The sequence below is a fragment of the Nelumbo lutea genome, chromosome 4, assembly GCF_056320005.1.
Source record: "Nelumbo lutea isolate HS-2025 chromosome 4, American lotus-T2T, whole genome shotgun sequence".
NCBI classification, from domain to species: Eukaryota; Viridiplantae; Streptophyta; class Magnoliopsida; order Proteales; family Nelumbonaceae; genus Nelumbo; species Nelumbo lutea.
This window is the reverse complement of record NC_142687.1, coordinates 47637949-47663278: the sequence shown is the minus strand read 5'-3', so window position 1 is coordinate 47663278 and position 25330 is coordinate 47637949. Positions and strand designations below refer to the sequence as shown.

The 25330-nt window shown below is 36.5% G+C and overlaps 1 protein-coding gene across 1 annotated transcript; it reads right to left on the bottom strand.

The window, feature by feature from the left end:
• Positions 1–764: 764 nt before the first annotated feature.
• LOC148855617 (cell division control protein 2 homolog) lies at positions 765–24693 on the bottom strand. The gene is made up of 9 exons (XM_088982884.1): positions 24460–24693; positions 23857–23902; positions 23581–23765; positions 12551–12671; positions 12094–12267; positions 2209–2372; positions 1718–1805; positions 1580–1633; positions 765–1132 (listed from the first exon to the last, which is right to left on the bottom strand). The coding sequence occupies exons 2-9, from the start codon at positions 23863–23865 to the stop codon at positions 1043–1045; spliced, it is 885 nt and encodes a 294-aa protein (XP_088839010.1). The 5' UTR covers positions 23866–23902; positions 24460–24693; the 3' UTR covers positions 765–1042.
• Between the last annotated feature and the right edge of the window lie 637 nt (positions 24694–25330).

Sequence of the window (25330 nt, the reverse complement as noted above, 5' to 3'; positions counted from 1 at the left end):
TTTGGAAATACATGGATACATATGAAAGACATGAAAACACTGGGATATACTAGGGAAATGCATACAGAACACTTGAATATGCTATGGAAATACATGAAAAATGCACACTTTAATTATCACTCTATTTTAATTTATTTAGTATTTTTAAATAAATAATACCATTATTTTTTAAATGATAAATATGTTTTATTCATCAAACTGGGCACCAAAACATTTCTGTATTGATGCATATCAGACTATATCCACCAATACGACACAATATGGTATCATGTTGATACACACGACTCATGGAATATATACCTAATTGTGGTGTATCCCATATCCATGACCATGAATACAGATACAATATACTCTATATCAGGAGTGTTGTATCGCTACTTTAAACCTTGGGTTCTAAATTCTATTCCATGACCATTCAAAATCATGATACAGTAGTTATTTAATTCTTTTTTTTTTAGAAATAGAAAACTACACAAGACGGGGGGTAACTCGCCCCAAGCATCACAAAAACAAATAGAACTTAAATCCCTAACGATAAAGGAAGAGCTGAGTGTGAAGAGGAGATAAAGAGTTTGGTTCGCCATCCAGTCCGCAGCTTGATTGGCTTCTGTGAAAGTTACTTAATTCTGAATGCCCCCCCACCCCCCAGCAAAATAGAAATCAGAAAATTTGAATATCCAAGTTAGTTGTCGAGATAATTTCAAACGTCTTCATATGCGTCTTTTTGAGTAGAGTAATAATTCCAGAACAAGGGAAGAAAGAAGTTTCCAAATAAGCATGAAGATCCACTTGCAAGCGTATCAAAAGTGAATACCATTTACATAGTTTCCTTGAGACATGAAAATCCCAACAGAGACCACAATTCCATGATTGCAGACTCGAGCAATGGTTTAATGTGTCTTGAACTCTTGAACCAGAAAAAAGAAAAGAATACATTGAAAGAAAGCGCTAATTTTCACACAATCAAACCCCATGAATCGCTACTATATCAACATACTCAAAGACAATTTGTGGAGCACCATTATAGAGAGGAGAGGGAGGGTCAAGGTACAAATCCAAGATCCTTGAAGTATTCATGCTCGAGTGCATTCCGTGCAGTAATTCTTTTGGTCGGATCCAAGCAGAGCATTTTCTGGGGCAATTGTACAGAAATGATGAGAAACAGAAAACACAAATCTCTGTCAATTTTTACTATAGGATCAAAGGCAAAAACATCACAAAAGATACTAATACTTCAGACACGTGCTGAGCAAGGTTGCCCCCTAACCCGGGCAGAAGCCCCAGAGGATCTTTGACAACCTCCACACTCCACAGTTGTGCATATCTTTTAATGGAAAACTGTGGTGTTTCTCTTTCACTAGCCTGTTGTGGGTCTAGTACAACTCAAATACCAGTGGCAACCACAAATAACCAGAATGTTCCCTACCAATGGTGTGCGATGATGGGGAAAACGCTAATAAGCACATACAGGTTTTTTAGAAAGATGTGTGCTTTTAACATTATCACTAAAAGGGTATGCCATTATGCCTGCTATGAGCACTACTTTTTTCATAAAATATATCAAAAAATTCATACTTACAGAAAGAAGATCAATTCCAGCTGGTTCAAGGTTTGGGACCACAGTTACAAGATCCTGCAGAACAGAGGAACCACAGTGTAAATCTCCTACAAAACAAAGAGGATTAACGCAAGGACAACCATATTAAATCCAACTCACCTTAGGAGGCCACTTAGGAAAGGCAGACTTGAAATCAGGTAATGAGGTCACCCCAGGCCATGTTTCTTCATTTGGAGTACCCAAATATCTTCATAATGAGACCACATGTAAGTATAGAATACAAGCAAGGAGGACAGTAAGAACTCAGATGAGCAGAAACCTGATAAGTGAGTAAGCATTAAAACCTTAGTAAAAGGGGTCTAAAATCCCCAAATTTGCCAGATATCTCATTGAACAGAGGATACAGATCAAGTATTTGATTGATCCCACCAAAGGGATTTCCATATGCCAAAAATCAGCACTTCACAATCAGAACGACAAAAATAAATAAATAAATAACTATTCTGGAACATCCTTGAGTTGATCTGACTCTTTTAATGAGCCCAATAAACAATGGATCCCAATCCTATGAGCATGAGATAAATGGCAAATTATAGGGGCCTCAGACCAACCTTCAGGTTCTGTAGCTCCAGACCCAAGATATTGCACACCTGAAAATCTTGAACAGTTCATCAATTTCAGAGTCTCCTGGGAATAAAGGTTTCTGGTTCACCATCTCAGCAAATATACAACCCACAGACCACACATCAACAGGGGTAGAGTAATGGCGGGAACCAAGTAGGATCTCTGGTGCCCTATACCACAGTGTTACAACCTGAAAAGAAGATTTACCAAGGTATGACACAAATTAAAGCAGTTACAGTTGAACCTATGATCAGGATATAAAGGTGGTGCAATATCTGCATTGTCATGCACAACAAACATGTAACAGAATTTCTTAGACATGTTATGAAAACCCTGCCCCGTGCCTGAAATACACAATATACTTGTACAAGACAACATCATGCATTTCAATTTCCTTTTTCTTTTCTTTTTTGCTAGATGAATAAAAAGCTATTCCAAAAGAAAAAGGGAGCAAACAAGACAGGTGAAAAGGAATAACCAATAAAATAAATGCACTCCAAACACTTGCCTACACAGATCAGCACTCATTGGTACATCCACTGCATGACATTACAAAACTCAATGGCTCAATTACAAAACCCCCCCAAAAAGAAAATATAAATAAATAAATAAACAAAATCTCAGGATTACAAACAGCACTTATTTCTAATTTTCTAGCACATACCCCTGGGCCTTTTGTAACCCTTTTAAAACTTTGGCAGGGACCAACACCACATGTCCCACTTTTCAATCTAGAGAAGATTTTAGTAATATTGACCAAACAATGATTTATAACAACCCTGTCCCTTCTCTCAAGGCACTGACTCAATCATCCTGGATCAGTGACCAAAGCCTCTTTAGGAATTGAACCCAATATCTCACCATTAAAACACATAAGCAAGTTAGATTGATTCAGTGATTCTCCACCATAATTTTCATAGTGCCAAGGCGAGGCTAGGCAACTGGGAGCGCCTAATCGTCTAGACAATGGATTTTTTTTTTAAGTAAAAACATGTATCCTAGGGTAGTTCACTAGGTTCCATAATCATATTTCCTTAAGAAATATCCATAATTTTCATAAGTATAAACTTCATGTTAAAGTATAGAAAATCAACACATTCCAACATATTCATGAGAAGAAAAAGAAGAAAAGAAAATTCGAAAAATATAGGGGCTGAATCCCTATTTCTGTTATAGGAAAACACAAAATTAGTAAAGAAAAAGAAGAAAACGTGTTGATCGGACAACATTTTATGTTCTTTCTTACTTATTGGTTCAGGTTTTGAAGTCTTTGAGGGTTCAATACAGCATTTAGCAATATTTGTGTCGATTAAACCCTAACAAATAAGAAAATAACAAAAAGAAATTAGAATATAAACACACAAAATGAATATTTTAGTTTAAAATGTCTATTTTATAATTATTACCTCAAAAAATTAAAAATATAAAAAGTTTGTTATAACACGCTATAGAAAACTGCTTGGTGATTAGGCGAGACGAGACTCCAAGGGTGCCTTGTCGCCTAGACATTGCCTTGACAAACTATGTTCTCCTCACTTTTTTTTTTTTGATAGAACCAGAAAGGGGCTACACAAACAGGGGGTAGCACATCCCCATAAATCAAAGCAAGTGATTACACTTAAAGGCCTAGGAATGGAGCTGATAGATACTTCATTGGTGTGTGCATAGTTAGCTAGCCAGGCTGCAGCAATATTTCCTTCTCTGTAGATGTGACGATACTCAACCATTCCCTCTAATCTCCCCCTTAAATCTCTGCATTCTTCAATATTGGACGCACTCTCCACGGGGGGCTGGAAATCCTTTTCAGACTATCAATAACTAGCTTCAAGTCACCTTCGATGATGATGTACCTGTTAACGCAGCCCAGGCTTCAGCTAGCTACATTAGTGATTCTCCTCACTAATACACCCTAGCCTCACCCCAGTCTATCCATCTAAATAATGACATACTCCTCCATCCTGCACTCCTTATTTGCAGCGGAAGCTGCACCTGATGCACTCTCAGTGGTACCCGCCCAATAGAGGTTGATACGAGCCAAGCCAAGCCAAATATTAGACTATTTGATCTTGGTTCAACAGAAAAGCATAAGGCTCGAGACTCGGCTCGGGCTCAATTCGATCTAGAAATACTAGTTCGAATTCAACTTGACTCAAAAGCTCATATGTTTGATCTTGGCTTAGCTCGAGCTTGACAATCAACCAAGCCTCATATAAAAAAATTAAAAGTGGTACATATCAAAAACTAGTCCTTATTATACATAAAAGAATTAAAAATATTATATAAGCTTGATTAGGTCCGCAAACTTCCTACCATTAGAGCTCAACTCTATTAGCAATCAAGCCTATGTATTGGGCTGGATATCAGCTCAAAGCTCAATTTGAAATGAGTTGAATTGAATTTTTTGTGAGACGAGCTCAAATGGCTCACAAATAGCTTGATTCGTGTCCACCCTTACAAGTTACAACTGATTTATAGAAATTCCATTTTAATGTTAGGCCCATTCTTTTCCCATGAACATACTCGGGTAAATGCACTACCTCAAGTAAATGCATTTCCCTGTGTTCTTTTGTCAAAAATTGCTAGCTGAGTAAGTGAGATAATTTCCCAAAAAAGCCCTAACTTTTGTGTGCTAAGGGGCATTTTAGTTCCACAATAGTTTAGCCAACTTTTCCCCTACATGGGAAAGTGGTTTACCCAATTGGGAGAAGGTTAACACTTACACAAGAAAGTGGCCTAAAAATTTAATCGAGCAGGAAAATAAATGCACTTTTACAATTCCATGCAAAAGAATGCAGGAAAGTTGGTCAACTTCCCCATTGACCAATTCCCCCTTGTACAGTTTAAAAAAACAAGGTCTAAGTTGTATTTGTCATATCACATAAAACTCCAAATGCACCCCTCCATTTTCTTTTGATAGGTAACAAGAAAATTTTATTGAAAAAGAAAAGTTGAATACAGGCTAAAGGCAAGTGTTAAGATAACACCCCCCAGACCCAACAACTACTTCATCTAACCGCCTACAACAAAGGAGAAACAAAGAAAGAAAAACATGAGAAAGCATTTACACAGCAGACACTGCACCAGCCAATCAAATCTTATGCACAGATCAAACTTCCGCCTCATCAAACTCATCCGTACCTCCTTTCTCATCCCATATTTCTCCCCCTAACGCTTCAGGAACCTTTCCAACTTCCTCTTTTTCTCCATAGCTTCAAAAGCTCTTGTAGCAAACTCCTCTCCTCCTAAAAGGAACAAGCCCATATACTTACCAATTTCCACCTCTCTATCAAATAGAGTCTTCAAGTCCACTCCTCTTTCCTATGTTGCCTTATCCCCCGCCGTCACTTCAACCGAAACCTCTTTCAAAATAGCATCGGACCGATTTTTTTTTCTGAACGGTCAGGCACTTCTGAATCCATTCTTTGGGAATCCACCATAGAGGAAACCTTTCTAGCCCCTTCGGAAGAGAGGGACAACTTCAAACACAAGTTCTCGAGACTCGGGGAGTTATTTTTAACCCCATTTCTTTTGTAAATTCTTTTATACTTATTGGTCAGCCCATCTCCCACCAAACCATCTTTAAATATTGAAAAAACTTTCATAACGTGAATCACATTAAGCTTGTTTGAAACTATCGTCATCTTAGGATTCTCCAAGACCTTACCACTTCCAATCAACCTCTTCTTACCTCGCGACCCACATCCAATCCCAATCTTCCAACAACCACTTTGGAAACCTCATAACTGACACCATTCCTAATTAACTTATCTTGGAGGTTCAAAGCAATCCCCTTCTCTCCCTCAGTTTCAAAAAAGCCACTTCCTACCTCAATGATGTCTCCTTCCTCCCCTACCTTGGTTTCGATGGTCAACCCTACCTCCACCTTCTCCACCCCACCCTTGCTCACTACTGACTCCTTCTCCAAGCCTTCCTCCTGCAGACAAGCAACAATACCCACATTCTCCTTACTTAGACCCAAGCATGGAGATGAAGAAAGCGGATCTTGCTTACCTTTAGCTTCATTAAGAGACAAGAACACCTCGCTCAAACTCAAAAAAAATCTTACCTGCCCCTGATCCATGCCCAATAAATTGGGTGCTAGAAACATCCACCTCCAATGAAATGGCTATCGTGACCTTCTTCCGGTGGATTCTAAAAGACACCCAAGCCTTGCTTTAGTTCTTCTCTTGATTCTCCCCTTTCAAAATCCTAACTTACCTTTACCGAAGACACAGGACCCACCCATCTTAAAGTTGCACACAAATCTCCTAAACTTGTGGGACCCACTCTTATACTGAGCCGATTTCAAACTCGAGGTAGAGCAACTAGCTTTATCGGAAATGCTCCCCCTCTTAAAAGCTCCATCGGTCCATCCATGTGTCCCTTCTCCATTGAAGACTTCTCAGCTCCCTCTTGAAAAATTACAACTTCACCCCCCATGTTTCCAGATTCTCCCCTCTCCCCCTCCTGACTATCCGCCTGCCCAACCCTTCAATTTCCATCATCTTCTTCCCCTAGACCTCTAATTCCCTGCTCAATCGATTCCCCCAGTTCCTCTGCAAACAGACCTACTCCTGAGTTCGATAGGAAAAAATCATTTAATCTACTTTAAGCCAACGCAGCAAGACACAACCTTCCATAACTAACCTCAAACTATACCACTCCCCAACAAAGTTTCACACTAGGCTCAGGGGAATCAAGTGAAGGTTCTCTACTTCAACCAGGATTCTTGTTACAACCATATTCAACTTATATGCTCGGGCATCAACCCTTCTCAAACAACCACAGGCATTCCCAATGGCACAAAACGTATTAAGATTCCAGGCATGAAGAGGAATCCCAAAGGCATTAATCCAAACAAGGATTCTACTTCCTACTTCTCGAATTGCACCCACAAGAGGATTCCATCTACATAGTCGTAGGTCTAGCATCCTAAGCTTAGAAGTTTCTCTCTCCAAGACTTCATTTGCCTCTTCCTTGCTACAAAAAATAAAAAATAAAAAGAAAGAAGCCTGCATTCAATTTTCTCACACGAATGACTTCTTTTAAACTCCACCCATCTCAGAACCTCTACTTCATCAAGATCAAAGTTCACGAATTGACTCACTAGACACTTCTCTAACCACTTCACCCTCTCAAAGACTCTTCACTCGAATTCACAAAGATTTCTTTCATCATCATTGCCTTGTTGACCTTTCTTCCTCATTCAAAAACGCGTCCATTGTTCAAAGAGTTCTTAGCCTCTACTTCCCAACAACACATTTCAAACACCATGCACTAGTCCAGTTCATCTTTCAGCCAATAAATAAAACTCCACACCTCTATTTTGCCCATCCTGCTCTAATTCTACAAGCAACGTCCACCTCAGTATCTCTTGTTATGAATTATTGAAGAAAGATGGAGAAAAAAGGTCACATTTAGTTATCTCTTGGTCACTAATCCTAATTTTTTATAAGTGGTCTCTAATCCTAATTGTTCCCTGATTTGCACTTCTATTTTTATTAAGTTTAGTGATATCATATATTCTAGTGGTCCTACTTATTTTAAAACACACATATGTATACACACACATACATACATGTGCATATATGTATAATATATAAGCATATGTTATACATGCTACTTGTATACCACCATATCCACCTCTGGTTCCATGGCCACCACCTCTCACATTCCCACTTCTACTACGCCCTCCTCTACTACCTCCTCAGGCCACATCTAAGGCAAATCTCTCTACATGAGAAGGAAGATCATTCTATGTGGTAAACACCCCTTTAATACAAAAAAACACCTCTGAAAGAGGAGAGAAACTGCCACTAAAAGGATTCAAGCTCTAACTGGCTCATAATTAGACTGCAATCCAGATAAAATCTGGCAACATCTAGGTGCATCCAGTACTATCAAAGTTTAAAATTTTACAACATAATGGACTGTATTGGCTGATACATATCATTCCAACGAGGGCCTGATATACAAAACGTATAGAAATCACTTGTTCTGTTCCTTTTCATCTATATCAAGCCAACATGAACCTGCATCAGGCTGTTCTAGGTCTATATAGACCAATACTTTACAAATTATTACTCCCTCTCATTAATCATTTTTGTTAATTACTCTTGCATTAAGACAATTACTCCATCTCTCACATTAACCTTTCTCGTTAATTAGTCGTACATTTAAGGCAAGTTTTCAAATTCAAATTCAGCATGCCATACTAGCGCCTGATTTGAATGACATGCAATTTTTTTATCAATAAAAATTTTTAGTATGAAAAACTACAAGTAGGCAATAGGAAGATTTGAACCCTAGCCATTAGGTTTTAATGACCACAAGTCCATCACTATGCCATGCTCTATTTTCTTGTTATAATCGTATGCAATAAGTGTATATACATACATACACAATTACACATTAAGAAATTTTCTCTTCTTAGTAGATGTTTGTCAATAAATTCTAAAATCGATTATTAAAATTTATATATTAACAAATATTAAGATACTTTATATCAATTTTCGGGAAACTAAGGGTATATGCATACACATTTTAGTTTTTCCATTATTTTACAATGGTTACCAATTGTGTCCTGATATCTCACTTCTTATAAACCATTAAGTATGGCTTTTATGTTTAATTAACTTAATTATAGTCATATATAATTTGTAATTATTGTCATTAACACATTTTTTAAGATTTAATTGAGTTCCCTAGTGTATCCACCATGCGTATTTTTGTTTTTTTCATCCATTAACTTAATTATAGTCATATATAATTTGTAATTATTGTCACTAACACATTTTTTAAGATTTATTTGAGTTCCCTAGTGTATCCACCATGCATATTTTTGTTTTTTTCATCCATATCCATGCATGCTAAAGTGTATCCTATTAAAATTGCCTTCCCAAGACACCTTGTGTTTCTGATACTTTGTAACTTGGGTACTGCCACTGAGCCTTCAAGTCTGTAGATACTGGTTGATACACATTCAACTCATTTCTCAAATTCTGTAGTGTAGCTGTGTAGATATACTCCTCAGCACCTTATCATCTTGTTGAAGAGAGAAATATTCCTAATATAACTGGACAATCCTTGATACATTGTTTCTGTCCAGAATAAAACTTTACATAATTCTGTATTTCTTTGGCTATACCCAGATTCCAGAAACATAAGATTTACACATTCTAGGCTCCCTGCAGATTCGGGTTTAGGCTTCTTTTCCCTAATATACTTGGCTATCCCTTTCCTGACAAAGGAAAACCTCCACTGATTTGGCCCATGGTACATTATTTTGTCCATTTAGTTTCACTGATGCCATCATTCCAACCACTTCTGAATCCAATATCATTCCAGATTTGCTATCACCAATTAGGTGGCGTTTGATAATCTTAAGTCTGAAAAGTCAAGTTATTGGGGTCTGAAATGTAAAAAGAAGTAGAAATGATTTTCTGCTTTTTAAAGGTTCCGAAAAGATAAGATCATTTGAGTTGGAGCAATTGTCCAACATCTGAAACTGTGGCATTTGCTATTTTACCCTTAGAAATATCCTATTTTATAATATTATAAATAATAAAAAGAAATATTAAATAAATTACTATTCTATTAATAAACAAATATTATGATTCGTTAAAATAAATAATTCTTTATTATTTAATTAATAATATTATTTATTTATTATTATTAACTAATAATAAATAAAATATTTTAATTATTACTAATAAGCATATTATTAAATATTCTTATTACTATATAAATATTAATACTAAATATTATTATTTATTTAAATTAAAGTGAAATCATTTATTATTTTAGAATAATATTATTTTTATTACTATTATTGTTAAATAATTATTATTACTAATATTATTATTTATTTAAATAAAGAAATAAATATATTTATTAATTAATAATAAATATTAATAACAATACTGATTTATTATTATGATTAGATTATATTAAATAAATATCAATATTAACTATTATTCTTTATACAAATAAAAAATATTATTATTAATTAAATAACTAAAAATAAATATTGCATACTAATATTCATTATTATTAAATACTATTTAAGTAGCTTTTATTATTTATTAAATAAATATTATTACTGTTACTAAATAATGTTATTAAATAAATATTATTAATAAATGCTATTATTTATGAAAATAAATAAACAATATTATTCATTATTTAAATAACAATAAATGCATCTGATTTTGGTAAGACGGGAAACCTGGACTTACCATTTCAGATCGGAATTTGTGTTTCAGATCCTCTAGTCAGACCTAAACCCAAACATTGGTGGGGTCTGAAAAGCAAAATTTTCAGACATCAGACATCTAAAAGGTGTAATCAAACGCCACCTTAGCCACCATCTCTCTACTTTATCTCGAGATAACCTTCTAACAAACAATCAAACTATCAAAAGATTGCAGCTTGCTAACCACACTAAGAGCACTAAACAAACACCCTGTAGGCAAAATTCAAGACTATAACCACAAGTTACTATAATATCATCAGATTAACATAAATCAGCACACTTCATAGCATAAAAAGCTGCTAGGACTTTCTGTGAACACCACAACTTCACAATAACTTAACTACCAACTATCTAATGCTGCCCACCTCTCACAATTCAAGAGCATGCAGAAAGCATTACCTTGTTACTGATCATTTGTGGTTTTCCACATTCACAACACCATCAATCACTTGAAACACCACCACAACCCTCTTCGAACTATTGATTAGAGGGGCTCATCAAACCACCATAAATAATTTTGCCACAACCCAATATACAGTTGTCTCAGTTCAGCCAAGATCTATAACAGCTTTGCCGCAAAATCTTTTTTGTACCCAAAGGAGGAGCAGAAAAGAATAGGTGAATGAGATTAATCCAGGTCACTAACAGTGCTCTGATACCATTGAAGTAACCCGGAGCAGAAAAAGAAAGAAGAAATAAAGAGCGGAAGTTAGGGGTGAGCATTCGGTTTATTCAGTTAAAAACCAAACCAAATAAACCAAAATTTTTAAAACCGAAATAAAAAAAAATGAAAACCGAACCGAAACCGAATTACAATAAAACCGAAATAACCAAACCGAAAATTTTGGTTTGGTTTTCAATTATTTTGGTTAAAAACAGAATTTATATAATATATAATATTATATATTATAACCTATAATATATATTATGAAATTTAATTTCATTATAATACATTAATATATAAATATATAGCATACTATATATTGTATATTATATATTATATATTATATAATGAATTTTAGTTAATTCGGTTTTTTCGGTTAACTGAATTTCTAAATCTGAAAACCGAAACCAAAAACCGAAATTGCAAAAAACCAAATTAACCGAACCGAAGTATCCAAAAACCAAAAAAACAGAACCAAAAAAAACCAAAACCAAAATTTTCGGTTCAGTAATTCAGTTTTAACCAAATAATGCTCACCCCTAGCAGAAGTATAGTAGAGAGAAGAAGAGATAATATATATATATATATATATACCACACAACTCTCACCCACCAGCCAACCAAGTGTATATATCAAGTATATGTATCTTTTATTCAACAGAGTACATTTAGATAAATACCCTCCTTAAATTAAAACATTATTAAATGATTATAATACCCTGCCACCTAACAACACTAGTACTTTTAACACCCCCTTAGTTGTTACAGAGAGGCAAGTATAAATAGCCTATACAGTTTTATAGATTAACTTAATCTTTTATAAATTCTTTTCTGAGCAAAATGGTTGAACGAGTAAATAGCCTAAAAGTTTCTTAGAACTCACAATGCTGGGTAAAAAAAGGAATCAAAGGATGAGATTTGTATTTATAAAGAATAATAATAAGATGCCATTGAAGAGAAAATTCAAAATTTCAACTGGACCTCAAGTTGATACCTCATGAGTGAATGTCCTAACAGGAATACCAAATGCCCTGGCTAATCCAAAGTCTGCAAGCTTCAAAGCGTTGGTTCGACGATCTATAAGCAAATTCTGAGGTTTCAAATCTCGGTGTAGAACTCTATGGGAATGGCAATAAGCAATTCCACGAAGAATTTGATATAGAAACAGCTGCAAGACAGGAGGAAAGTCAATAAATGAAGTTAAACTACAACTTTAGCCTCATCACCAATTCAACATTTGGCCTATTGTAAAGAAATGCAATCAAATATGCTAAACTAAAATGAAAAATCAGTTATGAATCCTCCTAGAATTTTATCAAGAAATATAATCCTCTTGGGGAAATGGTTCCAGAATGTCTCAGTGTAGCAGCTAAACCCTGAAGACCCATCAAGTATGTCTTCCTATAGAACTGCATGAATATCTAGAAGGGAGGGGAGGGCATCTCACGCACTTTAATTAAACGTGGATCCTTTGCAAGCTCTGGACAAGAATCCATGTGCTTCTTTAAGTCCAGGTCCAGATATTCAAAAACAAGATACAAGCGTTTTTCACTGTGAACTACATCCTGCAACCTGTTAGATAGAATCAATTAACTCGTCATTAACAAGAAGCAAAAAAGTTGCAATAAAATACACAATACACCAAGCTCAAAAGCTAAATCAAACCAAAATAGAAGATCCTCTCAATACAGATACATCAGCCAAGAGGATTTAGTATTCAACTAGAAGAGACCCGTGCATCACATTTTAAAAAGATGCCCACATTACATTCAGTTTCCTAACTGAATTAGGTGTGGGTGAACTTAAATAGCCCCAAATTAATTTTGTATTTTTTAAATTTCAGAAAAACCACAAAATTCTAAAAGGGTTGGGAAGCAATATGAGCAATCTGACGTGGACAACAGCATGTTAGAATATAGTATAGATTCAACAGGTTGCAAGTTCACCACCATGGACCTTAATTGAAGTCTGAGTACGGTTTCTATTGATGATTGTGATGATAATATGTTTATAAATCCTTTTGTTTTGAATAGATATGAGTATATTCTGAATGATCTGATTGGCTGTTTTAATCATGTACTAGTTAATGCGTTAGGCTCCACCTAACTCTGATGCTCTGATTGCAAGTTGACTTAATTCAGAGAAGAGAGGGAAAAGGAAGGAGAGTAGAAAGACGAGAGAAGAGGGGGGAAATTCTGTTTAAGGAGTTTGATGACCCAAATTCTCGTTCAACATACTTCTATAGTTTGTTACAACAGAGAGTATAGGCTCACGTCTAAGGGCCCCATCAAGCCTCAGTTAGTTGGCTGACGTGGCCATCTTACATAAACATACTTAATGGGCTTCGCTGGATGCTCGGTGTGGCTTGAGACTTGGATTGGAGAGCCAGTCTCGTGAATACTGGGCCTGCTGTGGCCCTGATTGCTCTGTGTCCCGGGCTTACCCTCAATTTGGCCTGCTGGATTCTTAACACAATGTTAAAGGGGGTAAGAATACTTGGATTAATGGGAAGAAATCAAATGTGTGTGTTAGGAAGAAATTAGATAGAGCTTTCTTGTATGAAGAGCTTTTGACTTTGTTCCCTAATCTGACACCCACAGTTTTCGCTTTTAGAAGATCAGATCAAAGCCAATTTTGTTTCCATGGGTTCTGGTTTGGTTTCAAAACCTGAACCTTTCAGATTTTTCGATATGTGGTTAGAGGAAAATGAATGTATTAATATTATAGTCGCTAGAAATAAAATATTAATAGTTATGCTGGTTCTAGAATTGAAATTAAATTAGATGCAAGGTTCAACTCGTATCTTTTAGGTTCCAATACACCTATTTTAAGGTGTTTTAGGAAACCTCTTTTAATAATTAAAACACATAAAAATGGGCCCAAGCTGAAATTTTGAAAAAAACAAGGTTCAAAGTATCAAATCTATCGCTACATACCCTTTCGGCATATTGGGGTGTATCAATATTTTGGAACTTGATTATATAGGATTAAAAATCAGCTTTGTAGATGGAATTTTGAAAATTTTAGGAATATTGATCAGAAATTGAGGTGGGCTGAGGATAAAAATGCTGAACTGGAGACCAGGATCAAAATGATTACATTGATGATCAAATTCGAGAATTGATTAAAGTAAAAGAGAAAGTGTTAATTCAGCAAGAAATATTTTGTAAGCAAAAGTCCAGGAAGCTTTAGCTCAAACTTGGTGATAGGAATTCAAGTTTTTTTTTCATAAATCTATTATCATTAGAAGGAAAAGGGATTGCATTGATTGGTTAAATGATGACTTGGGAATGATTTTTTTTTAATAAGCCTGAGAAGATGGTTTAGTAATGATGAAGATAGTGCAAATATTTTGGATAATTACCATAAAAATCTCTTTGAATCTAAGAGGGTTGGTGATTTTCAGCCTATCCCTAGTTTATTTGAGTTGGTTATATTTGAGGTTGACAATGAGATGTTAATGACTGTGCCTGATATGGAGAAGGTTCTGGAAGTGGTGAATTCTATTGGGAGTTCAAATGTGCTTGGACCAAATGGTTTCCAGCTTTGATATACCAAAAATTTTGGAATGAAATGAGGATATTTATCAATATGTTTGTGAGTTTTATAAAAATAAAAAGATTATAAAAAGAAAAAAAACATACTTTTATACTTATCAAAAAAGGCATACTTTTATAAATTTAATCCCCAAGAATGCTAATCCTTCCACAATCAAAGATTAGACCAATCAGTTTATGTAATGTATTATACAACATTTTAACTAAACTGGTGGCTAACAGATTGAAGATTTAGAATTGTATTTCTCCCTTTCAGGCAGCTTTTGTTCCAGGAAGGCTGATGCATGATAATATTGTAATCGTGCAAGAACTTATTCATTTTATGAAGAAAAGGATATCTGGTTGTGGTTATATGGCTGTTAAAGTCAGATATTTCTAAAGCATATGATAGTCTTGAGTGGGATTATTTAATCTAGGTTTTTGTAACAAGTAGGTGTCAATTAGTTTTGGAGTGTGTCTTCAATTAGTTTTTCTGTTCTAGTCAATGGCAGTCCTAAGGGTATGTTTGTTCCCTCTAGATGTTTGCACCAAGGAGATCCCCTATCTCCTTATCTTTCTGTTTGGTCCATGGAAGGTTTATCTAGGTTATGATTAAGACTGAGTTGGACAATAAAATTCATGGTATCAAGATTTGTAGAATGCTCCCTGTGGTTTCTCATCTTTTGTTTGCTGATGTTTTGATCTTTACAAAAGCCTCTATAAGCGATGTTTGAACTTTACGTCTAGAATACAATTATATATTATTTAATTGATATAATACATGTTTATACATATATGTATGTATATATAATATGTTAATGTATCACAGTCTGACCTGTCCAACCAGGATGGTCAAACTGCTGACCTGCAACCTGGAGGCAAAAACGGTTCAGCCTCCAGGTTGGTGTTTAAAGCAGCATTGGGAGGTCCCTTGTGTCTCAGCTTAATAATTTTGGTTTTCTAGTGTATGCTAGATCTAGTTCGAATGTATGGTATCATACTTGGATCTTCAAGAATAATAAATTTAAAGCCCCAAATAGGACCCCCAAATAAAGAAATGAGAAACATACGTGTTAAATTTTTATTGAAGATCAAGGTAGTTGGATAATTTGAACAAGGGTTTTTTTCCAGAGAATGCGCAGGATATTGTTAATACTAATATTTTTGGCCAAAGGAATGATGATAAAATCATTTGGGTCTTAAACTCTAAAGGCAAGTTTACAGTTAAGCAGTTTTATGTTAATGAAGATAAGCTTGATGTGGTTCCATTGGACTGTCAACCTACAAAATAAGGAAGATGAAAATCCTTCTTGATTTAAGCTCTTTATATGCAGGGTTTGTAGACAGTTTATGAAAACTAGACCTTTACTTGCAAAGAGGGGAACTATTGGGGACCTGTGTTGTTCCTTGTGTGGAATGGATGAAGCCTGTTCCTCATCTGTTCGTTTATTTTGAGTTGGCTCGAGCAGTCCCGTTTGCTAGTCCATGGGATTTTGTTTCTAATAGTCTTAATTTTGGTTCTGTTGTTGAGTTTTTTCAATTCTGTCATAAGTAAATAAAAAGGTGTGACATGTTGGTTGGATTGCAATTACTTTTTATTGTGAGTTGATGTTATGTGTTTTTTTAATTTTGGTTCATTGGATTGCAATTACTTTTTTAATATATTTGGTATACTAGAAATGAGGATGTTTCTTAATGAAAAGCATAAACCAGTGATGTGGATGGTTTCACATATTTCCAATATCTTCTCTTCTATTGCTTCTGACGAGTCTGATATGTTGGGAAGTGTAAGATTGAGTTCAAATCTTGTTTGCAATTCTAATAGGTTTACTGGTAGTTGTATTAAATGTGATGCAGGAGTCGTGGCCAATAGTAAAGGTTTCTTTGATCTTTTTTTTTTTATAAATGGTCTTTTTGGTCTTTATGCAGTAGATAATAATGTATTTATTTCTGTGGCAGGTGGTTTGTTGGGTGATGTGGCTGATTATCTGGAAGCTGAATCAGGTGCCCTTTTGAAGTCAGCTTTTTGCTGGGGAAGCAATTTGGAGATCAGTCCAGATGGAGTCTGACTACTTGAATGCTATCCACATTTTGAATGGTTTTTCTCAGTAATTGACTTAGTTTGTTTAGATGTGGAGGGCCAAATTAGAGATTGTCTTAGATTTTTTTATAGCAATATGTTTGTATGTATCTCTCATTCCGTGGCACACTGTATGGCCCAGCAAGCTAAATCTTTTCTTAGGTTTCATGTGTGGTGGTCTAAACCACCAGAATGGTGGAACAGATGTTTAACTCTGATATCCCAGAAGGATGTAGAGTCCAAATCTTCAAGGTAACAAGATCGAGTTCTGGGAGGATCTTTGGGTGGGTGAAGGCCCTTTAAAGGTTTCTTTCCCTTCTTTGTTCACCCTTTCTGCTCTTAAGGGTAAGCCAATTTCTGAGTTTCTGCCCCCCCTCTCCCTTGGCAATGAGTTAGGTCTTGTTTCAAACCTTCTACACATTCTTGAAGGGGTTTTCCCAGACCTAAGTAAACAAGATGATAGAATTTGGACTCTACATCCTTCTGGGGTTTTCAGTCGTGCTTCGTTTTTCAAGTCGTCTGTGCCTTCTCAACCAATTGCTCCCTTTCCAATCAAAGAGATCTGGTGTCATCCGATTCCCCCCAAAGTGAGTGCTTTTTGTTGGGAGGTCTTCCATGGTGCAGTCAACACTTGTGATATTTTACAGAGGAAGAGACCTGGATGGTGCCTCTCCCAAATTGGTGCTGCTTGTGTGAATCCAATGGTGAATCTGCTTTTCACCTGTTCATTTCCTGTCCATTTGCTTGTGGTATTTGGGATCAGTTCTTTTCTCTTTATGGGTGCAGGCGGAATACTCCAGACAGATTGGACAGGTTGTTTGATAGATCCACTTTCAGCTGGCCAAAAAGGAGGGGAAGGCTGATGTGGAGGTGAACAAGAGCAGCAATAATATGGACCCTATGGGAGGAAAGAAGTAAGCGTATATTTGAGGAAAAGAAAAGAAGCAAGGAAGCATTAATTGAAGGGATCATGGCAAAAGTGGCCTTCTGGATAAAGACTTTGGAGTTGTTCTTAGATTTCTCTATTGATGATATATTAAGGAACTGGAAAACAATTGCAGCCTCAACTTCAGCTAAGCGGAAGACACTAAAGGACTAGGAACCCCCAAGGGTAGGTTTCCTGAAATTAAATTTCGATGGAAGTAGTTTTGGGAACCCGGGGCCCTCTGGAATTGGAGGGGTTCTAAGGAATGAAAGCGGAGTGATTTTGGGATTGTACTCAGGTCCCATTGCAGTGTGTAACTCTGTAACAGCAGAATTGAAGGCAGTACTATATGGGATGCAGAAATCTTTGGAAATAGGGTTTTGGAAGCTAATAGTTGAAGGCGACTCCAAAATAGTAATAAGTTTGTTAAAGCAGAACGAGAAGATTCCTTGATTTTTCAAAAACAAATTCAAACATTTCAAGAGGTTCTCAAGGGATATGCAGCTGATATCTCAATGGGCTCCTAGGTCGGCAAATGGCTTAGCTGACCATCTAGCAAAGCAAGGGGTAAATAGAGCAGAGTGCTTCTGGGCTCAATTGTGAGACTGATCACCAATTTGTCTATGTATTCTATTGTTGGTAGCCGAGGCTTCCCATGTTTCTGTATATCTTTTTTCTCTAGGTAATGAAATCTACTTTAATTACTGATCAAAAAAAAAAACATATCCTACTAAAAAGCTTATCCCTTGAGAGGACATTTTCATAATAGGCTGACCAGATCATAAAAGTTACCTGTGATGGGACTAGGATTTTCTATATCTTGCTGTGAGGAAATCCAATAGTCTTATTCAACTAGTTGAAATAAAGACTTAATGAAAATTTTCCATACCTGTCTGAGACCCAATGTTAGAAATTGCAAAGAAAAAGGGGCATTAATACCTTTAGGAGGAGGGTTAAGGGGCAATCGGACTGTAGGAGCTTCAGCAACTGGTGAACCAGGTCCATCACTGACTGTGCAAAGGAGTATGGGAGGAGGTGCTTTGGAAGGCTCCACCTGTTCTGCCCCATGACTGTTGGTATCCTTAACAAGCTTTGACGTTTCTGTCCCAATTACGTATACCCTTTCTTTTTATCATGATTTGGGTGTGAACCAACCTTCTCCAGGGTTACCAAGCAATTCACCTCTCCTAAACTAGAAGTCCTGTTGCAAGTGGTAGCCACATCCTTCCTACTAGAGTCAATCGGAGAAGCTTCCACGAACAATATCTCTGTTCCAATGACCGCATCTCCTAATAATTTAGCAGGTTTCTACTATCAACAAATGTTTGAAGGTTCTCGATTTTCTTCATCACTTCCATCTAACATGGATACCCAGCCCTTGTCTCCTTCCTCATCTTCTGCCCTACTTCTCTTATACCTCGGATTCAGACACTCAGGTGTGGTAGAGTTATCTGAGCAAGTGGGTTTCCATTTTTTTTAAGTAAAAGGCAAGTGGGTTCCATTCCAACCTAATCGTTCTCAAAACAACAGGAGCCTTGTGATGGTTGTTAGGATTGGGGCTGCACAATGATGGATCATTTGTAGAGTCTATCATCAAGGCTTTGGAAGAGGTCAGTTCATGTGCTTACTAACTACAGTGTGTGCCTCTCTGAGTTCAAGAGGCCCACTACTAATATTTGGGTCCAACCTCTTTTTTCCCAAAGTCAGCCCAGGCCCATCATTCCTCACCTATGGCTTTAAGTTGCCAAATGCTAGCCTCAACCCAAGTGGTTCCCCCAGGTCAACTCGAGTCGGTTCATATACATTGTCCCCACTGAGTTCCTTCGCACCCACCCCACTATTAGGTTAACCACCTATCAACACTTGCATGTAAAATCTACCACATGCTTTTTGACTAGTTTTTTAATAGAAGCCAAAGATAGTGGTTTGGTGCACTTCTTTTCCCCTGTCCAGAATTTTAACTTCCATTTTCTTCTTACCCCTATCCGTAGTTTTCGCCACATAATGCACCTTCCTCAACCATTCTGTCCTCCTGCTTGCAACCTTCCAAACATTAAAAGACAAACCATCGAAGAATAACTCAGCCTTCCTAGGAATGGATTCTAGCTATATTGTTGTTGAGTGTAGGTCATTCAAGAAAAGCCCCTCCAAGCCCCCTCCACAAATTGATCCTATCAACTCTAAGGTTTCCTTTTTCCATAGATGAAAGGGTAGGCCAAGGAGCCTAACTATTATACTTTTCTCATGGAAAAAAAAATCCTTAGAGTTGGAGCAAGGACGCCATCTTAAAATCAGCACTTGTCCTGCACGCATGTGAATCGTTAACACATCAAAATCCATCCTCTCATCAAATAGATTCAAGACCGCCTTCTTCTATCAAATGGAGTTAGCATAATGGATCCCTTCAACTTTAAACCCCTGCTAATAGATTCACCTAACAGTCACCAATTGTCAAGCTCTTCCTTAGTCATGATCACTCTCAACTTCTCTCAACTACCCCTACCCTGATTGATCACCATTTTAATCGAACCATTGAAACTTGTTAGCCTCATGATCTATCCCATCACAAGAGACTCCCTGTTTGAGTTTGCTTTTAACAGTTCTGGGGCATCTTCTATAGTCTTCTGCTCCTCCCTCAGGTTCTGCAACAACCCGTATCACCTGGACTACTTTTCGACTTGCGCTTCTTTTTACTTTAGGAATGCACATGAGTTATTTCCTCCCTTTTCCAAAAAAAGTCCCACAGAGCTAGAAATCTACCTTTAGTATTACTCTTCCTTTCTATCACATATCTCCTTCCTCCAGTTTCCATTGTTTTCTTCCATTTGCACTCCCACTTGGTCAAGATAGCTCCCTCTAAACAATCTTTGAGTCAGGCAATCACTTCTTCTACTACCACCAGTGGTTGTCTTCAGTTCTCTAATCTTTAATGTGTTTAGCCCTTAGTCTTGATTTCTTCCAAGACAAAGATCTTTGCCTCAACCTTCAAGCTCCTCCTCCATCACACTATCTAAACGAACTTTCCTCTCTCCATCTCAATTCCTAGGTGTGTATCTTTCTATTAAGATAATTGATGGGGAAAAAAGTTTAAAACGAACTGATCAAAAAGTTCAAATAGAAGAAAAGAGATTTTCATATGGTATTCATTAATCTAGAAAAAGTGTATGATAGAGTCCCTAAGAAGATAATATGGTTGGTTTTGCAAAAGAAGAGTTCTAAATAGATATGCGGACCTAATTAAGGATATGCACAAGGATGCAACCAATGATTTAAAATGCAAAAGGTGTAAGCCTCCCAGGCACAAAGCCCCCTTAAGAGGTAAATGAGAAAGGAGGATCTCATCTTGTTTTTCCTTGTTTCTTTTTATGAAGATGGTTTGTATTAAGAAAGAATGAAGATGGATGAAATTGGGGGGGAGGGGGGGTTCCTGTCAAAGCAGAGGCGAGCAAGTGAAGTGAGTGAGTTTCCCTTCCCTTTCCTTTTCTCTTTTTTTCCTTTGTTTCTTTTTTTCTTTTTCTTTCCCTTCCCTTTCCTTTCCTCTTTTCTTTCTTTTTGTATAAGGCATGCACAAGATGCATGAGGCATACGCCGCAAAGGCATAAACACCTCCAGCATGCACCTTAGGGCGTTTTGGGGACACCTAGCATGGAGGAGTGCCTCCAAGCATATGCCTCCCAGGCATTTTAAAATATTAGGGTGCAACAACCGATGCTACAACACCTACAGGAGAAACAATAGTTTTTATAGTTAGAACAGGCCATTACCAGGACCTAGGCTCTCAACACTTAGTCCCTTTTTGAATAAGCAACTGATTTCATTGATTAAGGAAAAAGGATTACAAGTTTAATGGATAGGAATCCATACACCATAAATCCAATAACAGCAATTACAACTAAGCCCAAAATGATTTATCTCAGTGCATTCCTTGTTTAGCCATATAGTCAGCTAACCCATTTGCTGATCTCTTAACCCAGTTGAAGATAGCCCCCACATCCTTAGCTTGAGACAGAATTTCTCTCATTTTCTAGGTGGGCAGGCACCTCAGCAACGAGACACCTTGGCACCTTGAAAACTATGTTATAGCCGTTTTATGAAATTTTCCATTTAACCTAAGTAGTATTCTCTTATCAAATAAGATTCCAAACATGGATTTCAAGGCACCAAGGCAAGGCTATGCAATAGGGGGCGCCTTGTCTCCTAGTCACCTAGGCAATGGATTTTTTTAAGTAAAAAACATATATCCTAGGGTAGTTGCCTAGTTTCCGTAATTATATTTCCTTAATAATTATACATAATTTTCATAAGAAAAGTATAACTTCATGAGAAGAAAAGGAAGAAAGAAAAGAAAATTCAAAAAACATAGGGGCTGAATGCCCATTTTTTGTTATAGGAAAAGAAGAAGAAAAATGTGTTGATTAGACAAAATTTTAAGTTCCTCCTTACTTATTGGTTAAGGTTTTAAAGTCTTTGAGGGTTCAATACAGCATTAGCAATGTCTATGTTAATAAAACCCTAACAAATAAGACAATAATAAAAAGGAATTAGTATATAAACACACAAAATGAATATTTTAGTTTAATAATGTATATTTTATAATTTTAATCTCAAAAAATTAAGAATATAAAAGTATTTTATAACATAGTGTACAAAACAGCTTGTGATTAGGCAAGGTGAGCCTCCAAGGGCACCTTGTCACCTAGGCATCGCCTTGACAACTATGATTCCAAATGTATCCCTCCATTTTGCTCATCCTACTATGGGAAACATCCTCCTCAATCCCACCCCTGTTATGGATTTCAAACCAATGTAATAGAAAAGGCCACATTGAAGTATCTCTTGGTCTCCAATCCCAAGTTTGCCCCAATTTCCACTCCTTTGATCATGTTATTGATCAATGAATAAAAATTAAAAAGGAGCTGTTGGCAGTAATGGTTTAGAATCTAGATGCAAAAGCCATGATCTCCTGGTCCCAAATCCAAGAGAACTTCTCAGGAAAATCAATAAAACTTCTACACGTTAACAATCTCTTAAACCCCTACCAAGATCTCCAAGATAGAAACTTACATGAACATGAGAATTTATGATTTTATCACGTGCAAATTCAAGGTGATGCATGCTTTCCAAGTAGTGAGGTTGTTTTATTTGTATCTTGTTTTATTTTATTCCTTAGCATTATAAACAAAAATTACGTAAGGGGCAAATTGTGGTGCCCATCTTATGTTCAGCAAACAAATTGTCCATCTTAAGTTTCCACTTATAAAAGTTGATGTTATTATGCATCTTTGAGGAACAATTATTGTGCAATTTCTTGATCTCTATTTCTATTTAGTCATCCTTCTACAACAAGATTGAAGAACCAAATTATCTGGCCAATAAGGGAGCCACTGCCACATGCAATGGTTAGGCCCGATTTTTTCATCTGTTGTTTTCTTACTAAAATTCAAGGAGTAAGCAGCATTTATAGTTTTTATATTCTCACTATGGCAGTCACTTCTGGGTTTTTATGTGGGTCAGTGGGTGTTCTCTCTACACCTGCTACATAATGCACATCTCTAGTTTTTTTTTTTCTGATAAAGTAAGGGTGTACAGCATTTAGATTAGAATATAAAACTCATATCGGCTTATCTCTTGTCTCTGCTTTGAAGATTAAAGTACCATGAAAATAAAAAATGAATAAAAGACGACTCACCAACCTCCTATAATGGTCTAGAGAGCCCTTTCAGATCAACAAATCTCTTTGAGATAGTATAAATCAAAAGTGAAGCATAATTTATCTTTCAATATATTGATATCATTGTTGATATATAATAATATGGGAAGCAACAAATCAACGTCCTGCCAACCATAAAGTAATGACTGTATGCCATGGAAAACAAAGAAACAATGTATTTCTATTCAGCCTCTAAATCTAATACAGATACATGGGATTGCTAGAGTGACCTGACTATGTTTCCATGCTGCATTTCTTTCAAAAGGGATATTTCTCTTATTGCAGTGCTTGGAACCCCCTCATCTTCCTGTTCCAGTCGGATTTTTTTAAGAGCTATGGTCTCATTTGTCAAACGGTCACGAGCCTTGTACACCACACCATAAGTTCCTTCTCCAATCTTCTCAACTTTCTCATACTGCCAGACTTACAAACGTTAGAACACAAATACACAATGAAGGCAACCAAAAGGCCAATGAATGACAAACTGCAAGAACAATATCTATTACCTGGTCCATGGACCCGAGATAAGGAAACCTCAGAGCAAAGAAGAATCTGAAAACCAGCATTGGAAAGAAAAATGAGACTGAACAGTCATGTCAAGCATGTTCTCGATAAACACACTTACTAATAATAGCAGCATCAAATTCAAATCTAAAATTGATAATCAATCAATGATATAAGAACAAGGAAGAATCTGAAAACCAGCATTAGAATGAAATGGAGACTAAACAATAAAGTCAAACGTGTTTTCAATTAACGCACTTTCTAATACAACTATCATTTTCAAATAAAAAAACGATAATCAAACCATGACATAAGTCATAAAAATGCCATCAGCCGTTAATACATCACTTCCAACTAAGTAATTTGTAAGTAACAATTCACAATTCACATAAATCCCATAACAGAAACACAGATACAACAATCAAAACATCATGGATACTAACAACCAGTCATCTCATGTTCCAAGGAACAGAAAGCATATGTTTTCCAAATTCCAGGTGAAGTACAAACTATAACTACGAGGGGAGGGACCCCTGTTTTCTTGAAGTAGCTGCGGCGGCAGAAGAAGAAGTTTGAAGACTAATGCAGGGAAAAAAATAGTGTACCTGTAACTCTATATGAAGCATCCAGCGCTCCACATCCAAGCCTCGAAGCTCAGACCTCCCATCTCAACTTTTCCTTTATCGACAAATGCAAATCTCCACCACTTCAGCGCTCGACGGAACCCTAAACTGCTTCTCGGTTTTTAGAGTTATGATAAACACTAGTCTCGACCCGTACAATGCACGGGTATTGTGAAAAGAAATTGTGACAGAAACCTCGTGAGTAGTAACAATCTCAGTTGGGCCAGACGCTGGAGAATGAAACCCCTTCCCCGCACCCCACACCAACCGACCAGACAACTACGTGTTAGGATCTCTACCAACAAAAACATATCCCAATACCCTACCAACATGATCTAATACCACACATCTCACCGTTAGAACCCCCCCACCAACCAATCAGACAACTACGAGTTAGGATCTCTACCAACAAAACATGTCCCAATACCCTACCAACATAATCTAATACCACACATCTCACCGTTAAACCGAGAATGCCATGTATGAAATGTGCATTGTAAGATCATGTTAGTAGAGTGTTGGAATGTGTTTTGTTAACAGGAGATCCGAACTCAACAGCAACACTTATGGGTGAGCATGATTTGGTTCAGTTCCGTTTCATGGTAGAACTCTAACCTATATTTGGATCAATAATCAATTTTAGGTTTTTTGGAATTATAACATACTTTATCAAGATCAGTTACATGGAGGGTTCAAGCCTTGGCATTTTTAGGGTTGATCGCAAAGTCTACTCATGGAACCTATTCTTTCTTTATTCAAGTTAAAAAAAAATTACTTTAAAAAAAAAACATAACAATAAAAAATCAAATTAAATTGCTATATATGTTATTGAGTTTAATGTAGTACAATATAA

What these genes read in the sequence shown, in the direction of transcription:
- LOC148855617 (XM_088982884.1), bottom strand. An exon ending in TTAGGACATTCACTCATGAG is followed by an intron (nt 2,373 to 12,093) that starts GTATCAACTTGA and finishes TCTTCTTTTCAG; the next exon opens with GTTGTAACACTGTGGTATAG. An exon ending in CTGGAATTGATCTTCTTTCT is followed by an intron (nt 1,133 to 1,579) that starts GTAAGTATGAAT and finishes CAATTGCCCCAG; the next exon opens with AAAATGCTCTGCTTGGATCC.